General features: G+C 49.8%; 6 protein-coding genes across 6 annotated transcripts; 2 read left to right on the forward strand and 4 right to left on the reverse strand.

Annotated features, from left to right (window-relative positions):
- Positions 1 to 61: 61 nt before the first annotated feature.
- On the reverse strand, positions 62 to 1,327 carry ATNIH1004_000432 (Zn(II)2Cys6 transcription factor; the record flags this gene model as incomplete). Its single annotated transcript, XM_033565146.1, has 1 exon — positions 62 to 1,327. One exon carries the CDS (start codon positions 1,325 to 1,327, stop codon positions 62 to 64), a length of 1,266 nt encoding a protein of 421 aa, XP_033430903.1.
- Positions 1,328 to 1,918: 591 nt separating this feature from the next.
- On the forward strand, positions 1,919 to 3,309 carry ATNIH1004_000433 (homoserine acetyltransferase family protein; the record flags this gene model as incomplete). The annotated part of the gene is made up of 6 exons (XM_033565147.1): positions 1,919 to 2,060; positions 2,134 to 2,629; positions 2,689 to 2,798; positions 2,886 to 3,033; positions 3,085 to 3,164; positions 3,218 to 3,309. 6 exons carry the CDS (start codon positions 1,919 to 1,921, stop codon positions 3,307 to 3,309), a joined length of 1,068 nt encoding a protein of 355 aa, XP_033430904.1.
- Positions 3,310 to 3,697: 388 nt separating this feature from the next.
- PAP1 (polynucleotide adenylyltransferase) lies at positions 3,698 to 5,864 on the forward strand (the record flags this gene model as incomplete). Its single annotated transcript, XM_033565148.1, has 6 exons — positions 3,698 to 3,846; positions 3,915 to 4,063; positions 4,125 to 4,777; positions 4,833 to 5,439; positions 5,502 to 5,598; positions 5,666 to 5,864. The coding sequence occupies 6 exons, from the start codon at positions 3,698 to 3,700 to the stop codon at positions 5,862 to 5,864; spliced, it is 1,854 nt and encodes a 617-aa protein (XP_033430905.1).
- A 785-nt stretch (positions 5,865 to 6,649) lies between these two features.
- Positions 6,650 to 8,294, reverse strand: ATNIH1004_000435 (uncharacterized protein; the record flags this gene model as incomplete). Its single annotated transcript, XM_033565149.1, has 3 exons — positions 6,650 to 6,850; positions 6,950 to 7,434; positions 7,511 to 8,294. The coding sequence occupies 3 exons, from the start codon at positions 8,292 to 8,294 to the stop codon at positions 6,650 to 6,652; spliced, it is 1,470 nt and encodes a 489-aa protein (XP_033430906.1).
- Positions 8,295 to 8,994: 700 nt separating this feature from the next.
- Positions 8,995 to 11,631, reverse strand: ATNIH1004_000436 (cell division control 45 family protein; the record flags this gene model as incomplete). Its single annotated transcript, XM_033565150.1, has 2 exons — positions 8,995 to 10,803; positions 10,864 to 11,631. The coding sequence occupies 2 exons, from the start codon at positions 11,629 to 11,631 to the stop codon at positions 8,995 to 8,997; spliced, it is 2,577 nt and encodes an 858-aa protein (XP_033430907.1).
- A 1,634-nt stretch (positions 11,632 to 13,265) lies between these two features.
- On the reverse strand, positions 13,266 to 14,489 carry GPI8 (GPI-anchor transamidase; the record flags this gene model as incomplete). The annotated part of the gene is made up of 1 exon (XM_033565151.1): positions 13,266 to 14,489. The coding sequence occupies one exon, from the start codon at positions 14,487 to 14,489 to the stop codon at positions 13,266 to 13,268; it is 1,224 nt and encodes a 407-aa protein (XP_033430908.1).
- Positions 14,490 to 15,769: the final 1,280 nt, after the last annotated feature.

Raw genomic sequence — 15,769 nt, forward strand, 5'->3', positions numbered from 1 at the left:
AATCATCTGCAGTCCTACAAGTCCTACGCCAAGCTAGGTAACTGGCTGGCTAACTGGCTGGCTATCTAATCACCCGATTGTCCCTCCATATTCTCTCGCACTGTTCCTGTCCATCAGGATACCGAGGAAAGTCTCCCAACCGACAATTCCTCCAGTAGGACCGCACCACGGCACACTGTGCCTTTGTCCTTGCATGCATCCCCGTCAAGTAGACCGGGCTCGCCAGGTGAACGTAGAATTTGGACTGGGGGTTCATTTGCACTACTGCGTCGCATACGCGGTCGACTATGGATGATAAAACCTGAGAGGACCGAACAGTCCCCGAGACGGTCTGCATACGACTAAAGGTCAAAATGACCGCCGTGTATCGGTAGACTACAGCAGCAAGACCTTGGTCCGATTTCCAGTCACTCGATTGCACCTGCAGGGTCTGCTCCATCGCCCGCCAACTAAGGTCTACGACGTCGACGTTACGGCACTTCGATTGGGCCAGATGGACGAAGAGCTCAAAGGTCTCCAGTGGACAACCCACCGAGTCCAAGAAGCTGGTCTGGAGCGTTTCCCGGTGCCAATCGTCGAAGATCAACGGACTGCCCTGGACCAGAGCCCCTGTGACATCGAACCACAACATGTATCCCAATACATCCACGAGGCCAGAGATCTTCCGGCCCAGGCTCTCGAGACAAACACGGTTGTGACAGTGCAAATCAAGAAGAGAGCGTGCACCGTGCAGGTGGCAGTGCCATCGCCCAAAGGGCCCGCTGCAGACCTCAAAGATGGCGAAGGTGGCAATGCCAAAGAGCGCGAGCGGATGGGCCGATTCCACGACTTGCTCGAGTCCCATTAAAACCGCCATCTGCCGTTGGATGGAAGAGAGGGAGAATGCGTCAGCCATGCCTCCCTGCTTGGCACCGTGGATACGTGAGCGTGCAAACTCCAGCGTGCGTGCGACAAGCTGGATGGCTTCCTCGGGGAACACCCGTTGCGAGTCTTGGATGTAGCGGTAGCAGTCATCCAGGAGGTCAACAAAGCTGTATAGACCGACGGAGTGTTTTGGCGTCCCCCCGACTGACTCGTTGTCTTGCTTTTGGGCTGTAAGCACCGATGCTCCTGCACCTGTCGAGACCCCAGGAGACGAGGATGACGACGAAGCCGAAGCAGTGTTCTTCTTCTCTCTCACCCATAAGACCCTTGGAGGATAGGAACACGTCCGCTGGCCCTGCACACAGGCATGGCATTGTGGCCGGTTGAGGTCACATCGAATGCCTTGAGCTCTACAACTGTGACAATGACGGTCTCGTCGGATCCCCCGAGGTTTTTTTACCATGACGTGTTTCTGGAGTGGTCAAACGAGTGGGTTAGTTAGCGTCTGGGACGCCAAGATGATCAGGACTGGTGTTTTGTATCCGAGCGTGCGGGGTTCTGGGGGAATTTATGGAGGGAGGGTTTGATAGCTTGCCCGGTTGGGATTAGTGAAGTCTTTGAGTGCTTCGACTATACAAAGGAAGTGGGGAAGTGCTTTTCTACTGGAAGACTGGATGGACAAAGGCATCTTTGAAAGAATAAGAAAAACTTAACAACTAGCCAGTTAGATAAGTGACTAGAATATAGTTATCGTATTGTATCTATTTGAAATGATGATACAGCATCACAGCTATCTCCGCTCTCGCTTCATCCCATCTATCCATCTAACCATCTTCATCCTTTCTCTATCCCAGATAAGGAAATGCTAATGTATCCAAGCTAGCAAAGGACGGACCAATCCGCAGATTCGAATATGGATAAGATTTCTGATTTCCGTCAGGCGACCATGGGAATCCTACATAAATACCGGACTCTTTGGTCCCTCTCTCCCCTCTTTCCTCTGGATATCCCCCGTCCTTGTCTTCACACATCCTCCTCTTGACAGTCCTCCAAAATGACGTCCGATTATGAGATTTTCAAGCTGGGAGACTGGGAGCTCCAAAACGGGGAGAAACTGGTCGACGCCCATCTCGCATACAAGACCTTTGGGGTTCCCACCTCCCCCGCCATTGTTTATCCTACGTGGTTCTCGGGAGGTACGTAGACTAAAAGGATGCAACGCCCCTATAAAATAAAATAACTGCCAGAAAGCTAGCTAATCAGATCCAGCGATCGCGGATAATCTATGGCTACTCGGAGACGACAAGACCCTCAGCCCGAGGAAGTACTTCATTGTCATCCCCGCTCTGTTCGGAAATGGCCAGTCGACTTCACCCTCCAACCATCCCAGCGCAGACCCGTTTCCCAAGGTAACCTGCTACGATAATGTCCGCGCCCAGTACACCCTGATCACGCAGCATCTGCACATCACGCATCTGCACGCCGTGCTTGGATGGTCAATGGGCGCCGCGCAGAGCTACCAATGGGCTACCCAGTATCCGGATTTTATGGATTTTGTCGTCCCCTTTTGTGGAGCCGCTCGCGTGTCCCTCCATAATGAGGTGTTCTTGGAGGGGGTCAAGAGTGCCTTGTTGGCGGCGAAGCATATCCCGTCAGCTGGGTCCAGTGAGATTGGCGTCCTGGATGGAAATCACACCTGGAGAGGATGGAGTTCCAAACAAAAGGAGATTGGTCTGAAGGCTTTTGGGAGAGGCTACGCGGGTTGGTAAGGAATGTCTGGTCATGACCACTGGTACCAAACCACTAACGGACTTGTTTTTGTAGGGGCTTCAGTCAAGCCTTTTATCGAGAGAAGTTGTATCAGACTGCGTTGGGCTTCAAAGATTTGGAAGACTTCCTACAGAATTTCTGGGAAAAATGGGCTCTGTCGAAGGGTGAGCATCCCAATCCTCCACTTTCTCGGTTCAATATACATCCAATATATATATGCGTGTCTGTGTGGCAGCAGCTGATGGATAAAGATCCGGAGAATCTATTGGTGATGATCCAAACCTGGCAGAACGCCAACGTGGCCAACCAAGCCCCATATGATGGCGATTTTAAGAAAGCCATGGCTTCCATTCGAGCCAAAACATTGGTCATGCCTGGAAAGACAGACCTCTATTTCCCGTAAGTAGATCCGACTCGCTTAAGACCAGAAGCTGACCGGTCTTCCCGCAGTCCGGAGGATTCCGAGTATGAGGTTGCATGCATGAAGCCGGGGATTGGCTCACTCAGTGTGATTCCCTCGATATGGGGCCGTGAGTATCACTTCTGTCAATTTAGTGGCTTCATTCTAACCGATATCGTGCAGACTGGGCCGGTGGCCCTGGGGAGAGCAAGGAGGACGTTAAGTGGATCGACGAGCGGTTGTCTGAATTCTTCCAGGGGCAATCCGATCTGTAATTGGTTAGATACCAAATATATAGGAACAATGTGATCTGTATGGACAGCGTTCATCTGAATACGCAGTAGAGGATAGAGGACTGTCATAAATCGAATCGGAGGTGATCATGTGACCATAATGAGTCAGCAACGGCTATCCGTCTTTCTTCGACTACCCGCGGATTATCAACCTCTCTAAGCTCTCGACCATCGAACTCCTTCCTTTTCTCTGGTTTTCCTTTGCATTTTATTTCTTCCCCTACGGCTTTCCTTTGTTGAATTGACAGGTTTTCATTTTCTTTCCCCCTCATCCTTGAATCCATTCGTTGCCAGGTTTCCTACCGTTGTCTACTACCGCACTGCTCAGGCGCAACCGCATGATTCTGTATTAGACTAGCTCGACAATAGAATGGCAGCATCAACAGGTCGACAGTGGGGTGTCACCCCTCCTATATCTACCGCACTACCTACTCCAGATGAACTTGCCGCAAATGATGATTTGATTGGGGAATTGAAGCTGCAGAATAATTTCGAAAGTCCGGCGGAGACCGAGCAAAGGTGGGAGAAGAATCACGTCGATTTTCCCCGTGCCTCGTCCATCGACGCTAACCATGTCGGCCATCTAGAAAGCAAGTCTTACAACTCCTTCAGCGTGTAACTGTTGAGTTTGTCAAGGTTGTAAGCCGCAAGAAAGGACTGTCCCCTGCCGCAGTCGAGGCAGCGGGTGGCAAGATCTTCACTTATGGAAGCTATCGGCTGGGCGTGTATGGACCGGGTAAGTCGCTGGTGGCTTGCTATACGTTGTGCAGGTAACATTGACGTCGTCTGGATGATAGGGTCGGATATCGATACTTTGGTGGTTGGACCGAAGCATGTCGTCATCGACGATTTCTTTGCAGACTTCCCCCCCGTTCTGGAAAAACTGTCCCCTCAAGGCGCTATTGAGAAGATGACCCCCGTTCCAGATGCCTTCGTGCCGATCATAAAGCTGGAATTGTCTGGCATCAGTATCGACTTGATCTTTGCGCGCTTGATCATCCCTTCGGTCCCTCTCAACCTCGACTTGAAGAATAACGACTATCTAAGGGGGCTAGATGAGCGGGAGGTGCGTTCGCTGAATGGAACTCGTGTAACTGACGAGATCTTGGAGCTTGTACCTCAGCAAAAGACTTTTCGTTTTGCACTACGTGCCATCAAATTGTGGGCACAACGTAAGGATCTTCTTCCACCGAGCTTTTTAGGCGAAGAAAGCGCTAATACCCCCGCGACGGGAACAGGTCGAGCTATTTACTCTAATATTGTAGGGTTCCCGGGCGGTGTTGCTTGGGCCATGCTAGTCGCAAGAGTCTGCCAGCTGTATCCCCAAGCAACTGGCTCCGTGATTGTCGGGAAATTCTTTCGGATCATGACCAAATGGGCCTGGCCTCAACCGGTGCTGTTAAAGCCAATCGAAGAGGGCCCTCTCCAGATCAAAGTTTGGAATCCACAGGTAGGAGAGCGTTGAATGATACCCTGGTCCTACCACTCGCTAACTTGGATTATAGTTGTACCATGGCGATCGATTTCATTTGATGCCTATTATCACCCCGGCCTACCCATCTATGTGCGCGACCCATAACGTCTCACTGTCAACGAAAACTGTTATCCTCCGTGAACTTCAACGCGGCGGTGACATCGTCGACAGGATATTTTTGAAGCAGCAGACGTGGAATGACCTGTTCGCACGACATACGTTCTTTACTCGCGACTACAAATATTACCTCAGCATTACTGCGTCCAGTAAAACGAAGGAAGCAGAGTCCGTTTGGTCAGGCCTCGTTGAATCTAAACTTAGGCACTTAGTGGGAGCTTTGGATAGGAAGCAAACCATTGCTGTGTCCCACCCGTTCCCGAAGGGGTTCGAAAGGGTTCACATTGTTAACAATGACGAAGAAGCAGAAGCTGTTAAGAACGGTTCCACCAAATATCAAGATAAAGGCACCAGGACAGAGACAACTGATGAGACCAAAGACGCTGCTCATCAGGCCGCAGCTGAAAACGGTATCGAGATGAGGGAAGTCACAGAAACGGTCGAGAAAGCTAACGGTGGGGCCTTGACTATGTATACCACAACGTATTACATTGGATTGGAGTTGAAGCCGCTGGAACCAGGTATGTTTGTCACCTCTTCGCCATGATTCCTCTAAATTTGGCAGGCGCATCTCGGTCGTTAGATATCTCGGCCGATGCCCAAATATTCAAATCCACATGCACTTCATGGCCCGGGTACCAGCCTGGCATCAATGATTTGGCGATCACCCACGTGCGCAAGTAAGTTTTGTCTTCCACCGCACACCGATACAGACCATCACCTCCTGACTAGCGCCGCTTGAAATAGCTTCGATCTGCCCGACGACGTCTTCCAGCCGGGGGAGACGCGACCTGCCCGTCCAAAGAAGAAGGTCATCAAGAAGACCGAAACAAGCGCCCAGAAACGAGGCATTGAACAGCTTGACGTAAGTGCTCGCAAAAAGGCCAGAGTGGATCACGAGCAGCGAACCGCCCATACGGAATTCGAGGCTGCGACTATGACGTGACACTTTCCGGGGTCTGGTATCTAGGTATAACTGATATCAACCGTCTATTCTACAGGATCCATCGCAGCCAGTGGCGAAACGTCAGATTCCTGCCAATGGGTTTTCAAACACAGCGACACCTGCCTGAGTACCCACATATTCTAGGCTGTACCAACCATCGAGTCGGGGCCGGTCCCCATTATATCGTGCAAGACGCAGGCAACCACAGCACCGTCAGGAATTGCCGTCTGATTGGATGAATGTGTAGTAATGAATTAAAATCCCCCCAGCTGATTCTGGCTAAACACGCTGTTGATCTAGCGACTCGCCATCTGCGATGAGTCCATACAACTGTGGTCCGGAGTTCAAGGTTGGTTTATTTTCCTTATTTTCTCTCATTGTCTCTTGATTCCATACGCATCGGTCATTCTATTCTTCTTCAATTCTCATTCTCTTGGCAAGCGGATCTACTAGAGGCATCCGTGGTACCGTCTAGGAGGCACATCTATATCACCCGTTTGTGGTTGATTGATCTATTGCATCCATCCATGCATCCATCCACCCCCCGCGGAGGTTTTTTGGTCTACACTTGCAGGTGTACATACATATCCCCTGGCTTGTCCAGTTAGTTCTGGTGTATGTGCCAGTTAGGATTAGTCCAATGAAGGTACTCGTTTTGTGGCCAACGGGCCACGCACCACCGTGATCTGAGCTTTCTCGTAGATCGTAGTTCGATAGAATACGTATATTGGGACTCGTATAGGTTTAATATATTATGTATATACATGTCCTTATCCGAGGGATCTCTAACTCCAAGCCTCCACCAACTCACACAATGTGATATCTTCCCCAACATTCCCCGGAAAGACCACAAAAGGCACCCCGCGATGTCGAGAGGCTGGCTCGTCGCATCTCCATAATGGCACGCCAGGCACGGCTTGTCCGACTATTAGAGCTCGTTTCACATTTAGTCCTTTAGTTGCAGCATCTGAGGAGGTGATTCCACCCTAGTCAAATCAAGTCAGTATTGAACCTGGCCATTTCTGCCTGAAAATAAAAATGAAAAAAAAAAAGTCAGGATGAAAGAAAGAAAGGAGACCACTCACCTTAGCAATAATATACCTCGGCCGTACCTCAATCCGCCGCAAAACATTCACCAACGTCTCCGCGACTTTTGATCCAATCTCCAACGAAGACAGCTCATCGTCACCAGTGATCAGCTTACGACTGGTCATGATCAAGGTATCTTTTCCGGATTGGAGGTAGGATTCGGCATCGTTGACGATCCGGTCGAGGATAGCTTCCTCGACGCTTTCCGAGGAAGCACTAATCAATTCCCCGACGTTGGCTTCGATGACGGCGAGATTCGCATCCCCTGTTCCTGGGGCGCTACCACGTCGCTCCGTCAGCGCTTTCAATTGTGCTGTGGTCTTTGGAACGTAGGAGCCTGCGAGGATTAGACCGCCGGTGGTGCGCTGCGTAGGGAGATGAAGCTCGCGCGCCGAGACCGGGGGTTTAGAGCGGATTCCGAGACGGGTTGATACGAATGCTGCTCCGGTGCGGTAGAGGTATTGCTTTCCTTTTGCTTCCGCTGATACCATTGTCTAGATTAGTTTTCAGGGGTTCTTTCGGACAAGGAGTTCATCTGGGATAGGGACAAAACAAACCTAGTAGCAATCCCGCCACGAAGACATGCATGTCCGATTCAGCCGCCGCATTGATGATGACCACACCTCCCTTGGGCACGGTCATAAGTTTGTCATAGACGGCCTCGGGACCTCCAGTCCGAATCTCCCCAACGGTTACCGAGTGCAATTGTTCCGGGTTGAATCGCCCAGGAGCTTTCTCTTTCACGTAGTCTCGCAGGTTCGAGCTCTTATACCCAAATGTCGCATCCCGAGCAAACTGGGTCGCACCCGCAGGCACCAAATAGTCTCCCTCCGCTACGTAATGCACGTCGTCGATGGTGAACCTCCCGCCCTGGAAGAAAAACGGGGCTAGGATCCATGCGTCGGTTTCCCCAAACACTGACTGCGCAACGTCAGCCTCGAGAGGGAAGTGACCTCGTAAGGTGCTGTCGCCACGCAGAACGATATCGACTGTCTGGCCAGTTGCCTTGGCAGCTTGGAAGACATTTTCGCAGATCCCACGGATCAATTTTTCGGCTTCTACTGGGGGTAGAGCACGGGAGTTGGTGAGGATAAAAAATCCGCGTGAGTCCTGGAGAAATTCTTCGGTCAGAGTAGGGATATCCCACACGGTGAGGACCGAAATGTCATGGCATGTCTGCGTGCCGGTCGGGTCATCGTCGAGGACGACAAGACTGTTAGGTCTGGAGCTGGAGAGAAGCTGGGAGATCTGATCTTGGGCGTCCGTGGGGTATTCGGGGGGCAGTTGAGCTAGCGTGGGCTGGCGAGGGAGAGGCGGATACTCTCGAGGGACAGCCATCATTAGGGAAAGGGATAAATTGGATGATACGAGGGACCAACCAGACTAATGATATGGCTAGTTTAAAAGTACCAAGTGAGGCCGAAAGACTGTTTAACTCCCCCCACCTGATCAGACGCGATGCGGGGGGCATCGGAAAGAAGGCCGAACGCCACAATGTAAGGAAGGAGGATCTGTTGATCAATCAATCTCCATTATCCAATGCGCTTCATGCTATCCACAAAAAAATCAAACATGGCAGCACACAAACACTCAACCCATGGAAGAAACACCTCAAGCGCCGTGACATGTGTGGGGAATATGCATGCAACCCGATCATTATGGTCCAGAGTATAGATGCTGAAGCTCAGGCGAATCCAAAAAGAGTGAGATAGAGAGGGAGAAAGGAAAAGAAAGAAAAGAGTATGGCCACAATAGATCCCAAGCAGTCGTTACGCATATCCATCTTTTTATACCGTTGAAGAATAAAACACAAAAGCCATCCATGTCCTTGCACCCCTCAAACCTCATCCACGCATTGTTCGAGAGATCGAAAAGTGAAACAAAAGAAAAATATAGGCTAGAACGATGAACCGAACTTATCGATCTATCCTGGAAAAAGCCATGCGGGACGCAGATAAAAGCAAAACGGAGAGAAAGTAAAAGACGCGTCCATGGAGACGGAAAGAATCATAGGACGCATGTATACCTCATCATGTCTGATTCAACCCACGACACTGCGGAAGCTTAGGGCTTCGAGAAATCCACCGAGATCTTCCTTCTGTACTTCGACTACACAATGTTCGAAACTATCAATGCGGACTCGAGTATTGGTCTCCTGTACAACTTCTTGGAACGCGATTCCGAATCGATTTCGGAGGAGATACGTATTACCACGGGAATCTTGCTCATCTTCAGATTCGGACTCGGACTCGGATTCGGACGATTCTTCCTCTTCAGTATCTTCTCGTTCATCATCGTCTTCTTCCCTCTCAGCCCTTTCGGCTGCGCGTTTCTCTCGTCGTTCTTCCTTCTCCTTCCGCTTCTTGTCTTTGGCTTCCTTCTTCTTTCGACGCTCTTCCCGACGCTTGGACAAAGCAGCGAAGTCAACCACCCCTCCGCCTCCACCAGTGCCAACCACGACATACAGTCCCCGGTCCTCATCAAGCCCAGCCAGGACGAGAGGGGTACCGGCAGCCCGTTTCCGTCCAATCTTAACGGAATCACCTCGCTCGCGTTCCTGGACCTTGATAGCCTCGGCAATCCACAGGGCTAGTTTGGTCAATGCTCCCGGGTTCGTAAACAGCTTGACGTCGGGCCCTTCTTTGACAACAGCAATTCGGAAGGCTCGCAGATGCCGAATTTGATGTTTCGAAAGCAATGATGTACCGGTGCGGAGGATGGCACGATAAAGATGCTGAGCAAGAGGAAGCGCCGCTAGCAGAAGCGTAGGGGACTCCGATGTAAGAGATAGAGCGTCGTATGCACTCCAGAACCGAGGCAGGAGACTGGCTAGATCCGATTTGGTTGATCCTTCGGACTGGTGAGGCTCGGGTGCACTTCGTGGCCGAGAGATGCGCCTTGAATCCCAAGAACCAGGGGCCTCTTCTGGTCCAACTTCGAGCATGGCACCCACAATGACACCGACATCTGTAGCCGAGAGGCAGGCCTTCCAACCCCAGCACCGTACAAACCCCCATCCCTCCCGGGAGGCAGCATGTCCAGATGCCTCCGGAGGAACTAACCCATCCAGGCCGTACATAGGCGCATATTTGAGCAAGCGCTGGCGTAGCACTCGTTTCAGTTCCATATCCATGTGTGTATAGTTTTGGTGGCACTGGCTCAAACTGATTCCCATCTTTGCCAAGAGCTTATGTAGTCGTTTCTTGCCATTCTCAGTCCAGACATGCAGCCGCGACGCTAAGTAGGGGCTATGAAGCATGCTCTCATACAGAGACCAGTGCCGTACGAGGATAAAGCGAGGTTCTGGGGACAGCCGGATTGATTTGTCGGTAGGTGATTTGGCAGCGGTCGGAATCACCCCGTTGATTTCCCCCCTGATGTCGCGATCTCGTTCGTAAGGGTCGGGGGGATTTAGCCGGTGGACTTCATCTCGGAGTATTTGGCGTATTCGCTCGCCCCTCTCACCTCCCCAGCCTGCTGAGCCTCCCGATTCGGACGCACTGGAGATCCCAACACCAGACATCGTACGCCCACTCAACTCCAAGCTAGATGCACCTACAATGGCCAGCCAAAGCAGATCGTTGTCTTCTCGACCTAATTCAGATGCAAGCGAATATACCAGGGAGGATATAGGCTCCGAGTAGGAAGTGCCTGAGGAGTAATATGTCTGTAACACGCCTTCATGCTTTCTTTTCATTCGGAGGAGCCGCCGCCTCAGTGAACGGGCCGAAGGCTGCTTCGGCTGCGTAGGTGAAGAGGGTTCTGAGGTCGGAGTAACGGAGCGCGACGAGTTCGAGGAGTCGTGAGCAGTCCTCCGCCTACTGGTTGGGGACGAAGCAATGAAAGACCCCTATAGACAAACGTAGGGTCAGTACGTGCTTCAAGAACGAAACTGGCAAGGCAAACGCACCGAATTACTCCTTCTCCGCTGACGGGGCGGCCCATCGTCGTCTTTGAATTCTTCATCATCGTCCTCCCGTGACCATGATTTGCGCTTTCTGGACTCTGAGCTGGAGGGGTCATCAGCCTCGCCTTCACTGGCAGATTCGTCGTCTTCTTCCCCGTCATCATCCACCTCTGGCATTTCCAGGAGTGCACAGTAGGCCTCCCGTTCCCTGGTCATCTCCTCCATAATATCCCCATCGTCGTAGACAATGATCCCTCCTTTCCCCGCTCTAAAAGAAGGGGTAATGCACCCCTTGTCCACACCACGCGTGTTTCGCCGCACAGTGGCATCCGTTTCAACTGAAGCTGGCCCTGTCGAAATCTCGCCCCCAAATACATTGGCCAGATTCCAAGGCCGTCTCGCGTCAAAGACCCAAACTTCGACTCCTCCCATGTCCTCGACCTCCTCCTCTGGATTACATAAACAGAGAATCTCACTGAGGTCTACCAGGCCTCCCACACCCAAGCAGACCACTACCCCACCACTACCACCATTTGTGGTCTGCATGGGCTTAACCAGCTCTTCCCCAGCACGGGTGAGGTCACCATATCCGGCAACGGGTTGGATCTTATGAGGGATATAGTCGCGTTTTAGCAGGGAAGTGAGGATTCGACAAGCACAGAGAGCATCGGGCTCCAGAGCCACGAGGATTAGCACGGGCGGCGACAGTGGGTGGTGCGATTGGAGTAGTTGGAGGTAGAGATGCGATATTAGCTGGCGCGGTAGATACATGGCCTACCAAGGGAGGAACAAACACCGCTGAACAAGGGAATAAAAGGAAACAAAACGAAAAACACAAGACGATCTAAAACCATAAGATAAAACAGGAGCAAATACTAGGACACCTCCGCAAGGCCGTACTCCAGTAAGCAAACAAACAATGCAGAGCGTCCAGTGCAATGGTAGACAGAGCAAAAGCAACCCGTCGCGAAATCCCGACGCGTCGCCGGCACGTGCGGAGTCCCTCGCCAAGCCTCGAATCATCTCAAGTGGATTTGTATTTGTCTTCATTCTTTTCTTCTCTTTAGTCGGTGCTTGGCTGTCCATTCCACTTCATTCTGCAGCCATTCGAATCTGCAAGGCTATACAAGGGTCTGCATCTAAAAAAATGTTCAGGGTGGTATATCTGGTGTACAAAGTCTTCTGATTTATCCATAGGTAACCGCATGCCGTACCCTGGCAATTGCATGAGAGTAAAACCCTCCCTCCATATCACAAACTTCTATAACCTTACTAGTTTCTCCATTCCAAACTTACACAATCTTCCTACCTAAACCCACTAATACCGTCGACGAGCAATATCATTTGTCACATCAATCCAGGAGACAAGATCAGGGATCACCATAATTTCCTGGGGAGTTTATCAACGGTCTGGATTTGTCATATCTGACAACATTTATTTCCTTGACCTGTTACCCCCGAGGAGACTTCACAGACCCCAACATTGGACAGGTAGAAATTTATGAAGCGGATATACTCCCGTCAAATCAGGAGCTAATATAGGGAATGGGTATTTTTCAAAAATTTCGGAGATATCAATCCTGAGTGAAATCGGTTCACGATCAAAGTGACTAGTGAGATGAATAATAGCAAGTATTAGACGGGAAACGGTTGATATCAGTAATTGGTACATCAGAACCTTCATATTGTATATTCTTCTCGCTCCTTTTGTTCAGATTAGAGTTAATGCACGCCATATTGGTAGCCTTAAGTCCTCAGGAATTCTATAGAACTAATATCGCATAAGAGGGATTTTATCGGTCGACACTATCGATATTCGATTGATTGTGTGAAGGATCACATGATCACAACCAAATCATGCACAGACCAATACAGCCAACCTTATAATGTGGGTCCAGATTTGATTGTTTTAAAAAGCTCTCTGGCAACTGCTTGGGTAAGGATACATAGGAGCTAAGTTATTCAAATGACCATAGTAATAAAATAACTACTTACCACTTAATGCTTCTCACATACGGATCCTGGAAACTTAAGTCTATGTGCAGTCAATGGTCAGCAAGAAATTATGCAACGAAGATGATCAGATATATTAAAGACATTAGGGTAAAAAACACTATGCCATTATCGGTTTTAGTCAAGACCCCTCTAAAGAATTTCCACTGAATCTCATGGCTACCAAGAGTCCAGGCAGGAAAAGAAGTGGAAGACATAGAATTATCTTTATATAAAGAGTGAAAATGATAACTGCTTCTGATTATAGCCTGAAATTTGGTATCTATACAAACCGCATCATGCTACGGTTGCGCTGTACACTGGCTCCTGAATGAAGAAAACAACAATGCAAGAAGTCCTAAAAAAAACAACAAAATAGTAGAGTAAGTAGTCCACTGCGGCTACGTCCTTGATCAAACTGAGGACCCGCCCAAGAACAACCCGGTGAGCCAAACAGCAGCACAAACGCCTAAAACAGTGGCACCAATAAATCGCTTCTCCCAGATAGTCTCTTCAGTTAATTTTGCGGGCACAACATTCTTTTTCTGGAGCTGAACTGAGTATGAATTTTCTGTTCCGGCATTAAAAGATGGAACACTGGCGTTGTTCCCATCAACAGAATCGTTGTGCTGAGAGAGGTATTCTCGATCCCGTAGGCGCCATTTCTCTACCAATCGAGCAATTTCAATGAGGTCCTCCTTCAATGAGCCCGGGTCGCTCGCAGTACTATTTTCGACCTCAACATTCTGGACGTTGCCGAAGAAGTCCACAACGGTGCGTAAGCGTCCCTCCTGTTCGCCGCCTGGAAAGAGGTCCCATCGCACCCCTGGCTGAGAATGAATTTTGGATTCATCATATGAGTCAAATAAATCACCAAGCGTTAACTTTGAGTTGGCGCTCGTCACCTGGGTCTCAAGGAATTCAAGCACATAGTACGTCCAGCGATCAATGACCGCAACGCCGACGTCGTTGTCGGCGTGATGAGAGTAGGAGGATTGGTCCAGCTCACTAGATCCGGTCGCAACTATATTCGGCGAGTAAAAATGGGTGTACATGGTGTTGGCCTGGCAGGTATCGATCATGAACAATAGTTCATGATAACGCTTCTTTTCCCACATCTGACCGAACGCGTCGGCCAGGTCCCAAGCACCGATTTCCTCGGAGTCCTGGAATTTCAGGAACTGATCCCCCCCATGTCCAGTCATGTATACAAGTACGTTACTTCCTGCATCGGACCCTAGGCGTTTGCTGCGCGGTACATCGTCGTCTAACCGATCGGTCAAAAGGCGGATGAAATTCTCCACCGTCACTTCGTAGCCCCGATAATCCACCTCGATGTTATCTCCATAAAGATCCACTGCGCGGTCCGCATTGCTGTAAACCGTTCCTGGGAATGCATTTCGGGGGTTGCAGGCCATATCGTCGGGGAGCATAAGGATGATTTGGGAGTCGGGGATCCCTAACCGCTTGACGGTGCGATACAGGGAGAGGACATTGGCAAGATGGCGGTAATTAAACCAAAAACGCGAGGTCGAAACAAGAACAGCCCAATTCGATGTATGTTCTGCTGACACTAGAATGGAAAGGATGGCGACGACGAGGGACAGGACTCGAAAGAGTCCACGGTATGGAGACATCGCAAAAGGTCGCAGGTTAGATCATAATAGGAATGGCGAGCTAGGGTGCACGAGGAATCTACATGCGGGAATAAAGCCAGATGAGCGCAATAACGCCAGATAGAATAACTTCAGCTCGTCCAGGAGAAAAAGGTCCCTGATTATCAATCCGCGATAAAGACAAATGGGACATTAGCTATCCTTAGTCAGCTGATTATATCAGCCCTTAGAACGTTGAGCTAACTAACTAGTTAACCAAACTACACTATGATTTTTATCACTGCTACTTTCCCCCTAGAATCTTTTCATATGTAGTTTACCTTTAATAAGGTGGCGTTCAGAAGGGGAATGAAAGCTACAGTCAAGACTTAACAGTGCATTTAACTCTCCAACTGCTGAAACTATCATTAGGATATTACTCCTTTGTAGGACTGGCTTCACCGAAGGCCGCGTGCTATAAAACAAGAAAGCAAAAATTCGCGATACTGGATTAGACAATTCTCACAAGGTCAAGGATATGTAAGAATTGACGTGTCCCGCAATCGACGCCCTTTCTCAGTTGGTATCTCTCGAGCCACACGCGGATGGCTCCTGCGAGAGTCCAATAAGGGCTGTCGAGCCTGCAACAGTTGGTCCCTCCGGCTGACAAAATCCCGAATACTGTGCTGTATTCCCCATGCGAAAGGTTTGAGGTAGGCTGTTTGCCGAGACCATTGTTTTTGAGGTGCTCCCTTCGAAAGCTCAGCCTTCTTCTCTCTAAAGGAGCCCTATTTTGTGCGAAGTGTTCATAGTACCCTAAGTATCCCGACATACCGATGTAGTATTCTAACTCTCTTAAAGTCTTCGAGAACCTCAGAGCTTGGATATCCTCGATTCTTTTATCCAGTATAGACATCCCGAATGCATCTACATGCTCTCCTAAAAGCCACAGGCGGAAAGTCGACATATGAATTCTTTGGAGACAACATGATGTTTCAATTCTTTCAGCTTATCGAAGACACTTTCGAGATGAAAGATGAGATCTTCAAAGTTTTGCGAAGCTAACATGATATCGTCAATATAGACTACAAAAGCAGATGCTCCATTGATAGAAAAACTTAGGCGCATCAATCACTGAAATGAACTTGCACCTTTTGCGTAAATTGAGGATGCTGTCTTGCGACATGAGAGCGTATAAGGCAGGTACATCATTCAATCATAGGTACTGCACGGTGATACTGACATGGAGGAGGTGTTTTTAAACCAATGGTCTAGAGGCCACGCCGCATTCATACCTCACCATCCAACAGACGGAAGAGGCA

The sequence above is a fragment of the Aspergillus tanneri genome, assembly GCF_003426965.1.
Source record: "Aspergillus tanneri strain NIH1004 chromosome Unknown AapTan_2_pilon_pilon_pilon, whole genome shotgun sequence".
NCBI lineage: Eukaryota > Fungi > Ascomycota > Eurotiomycetes > Eurotiales > Aspergillaceae > Aspergillus > Aspergillus tanneri.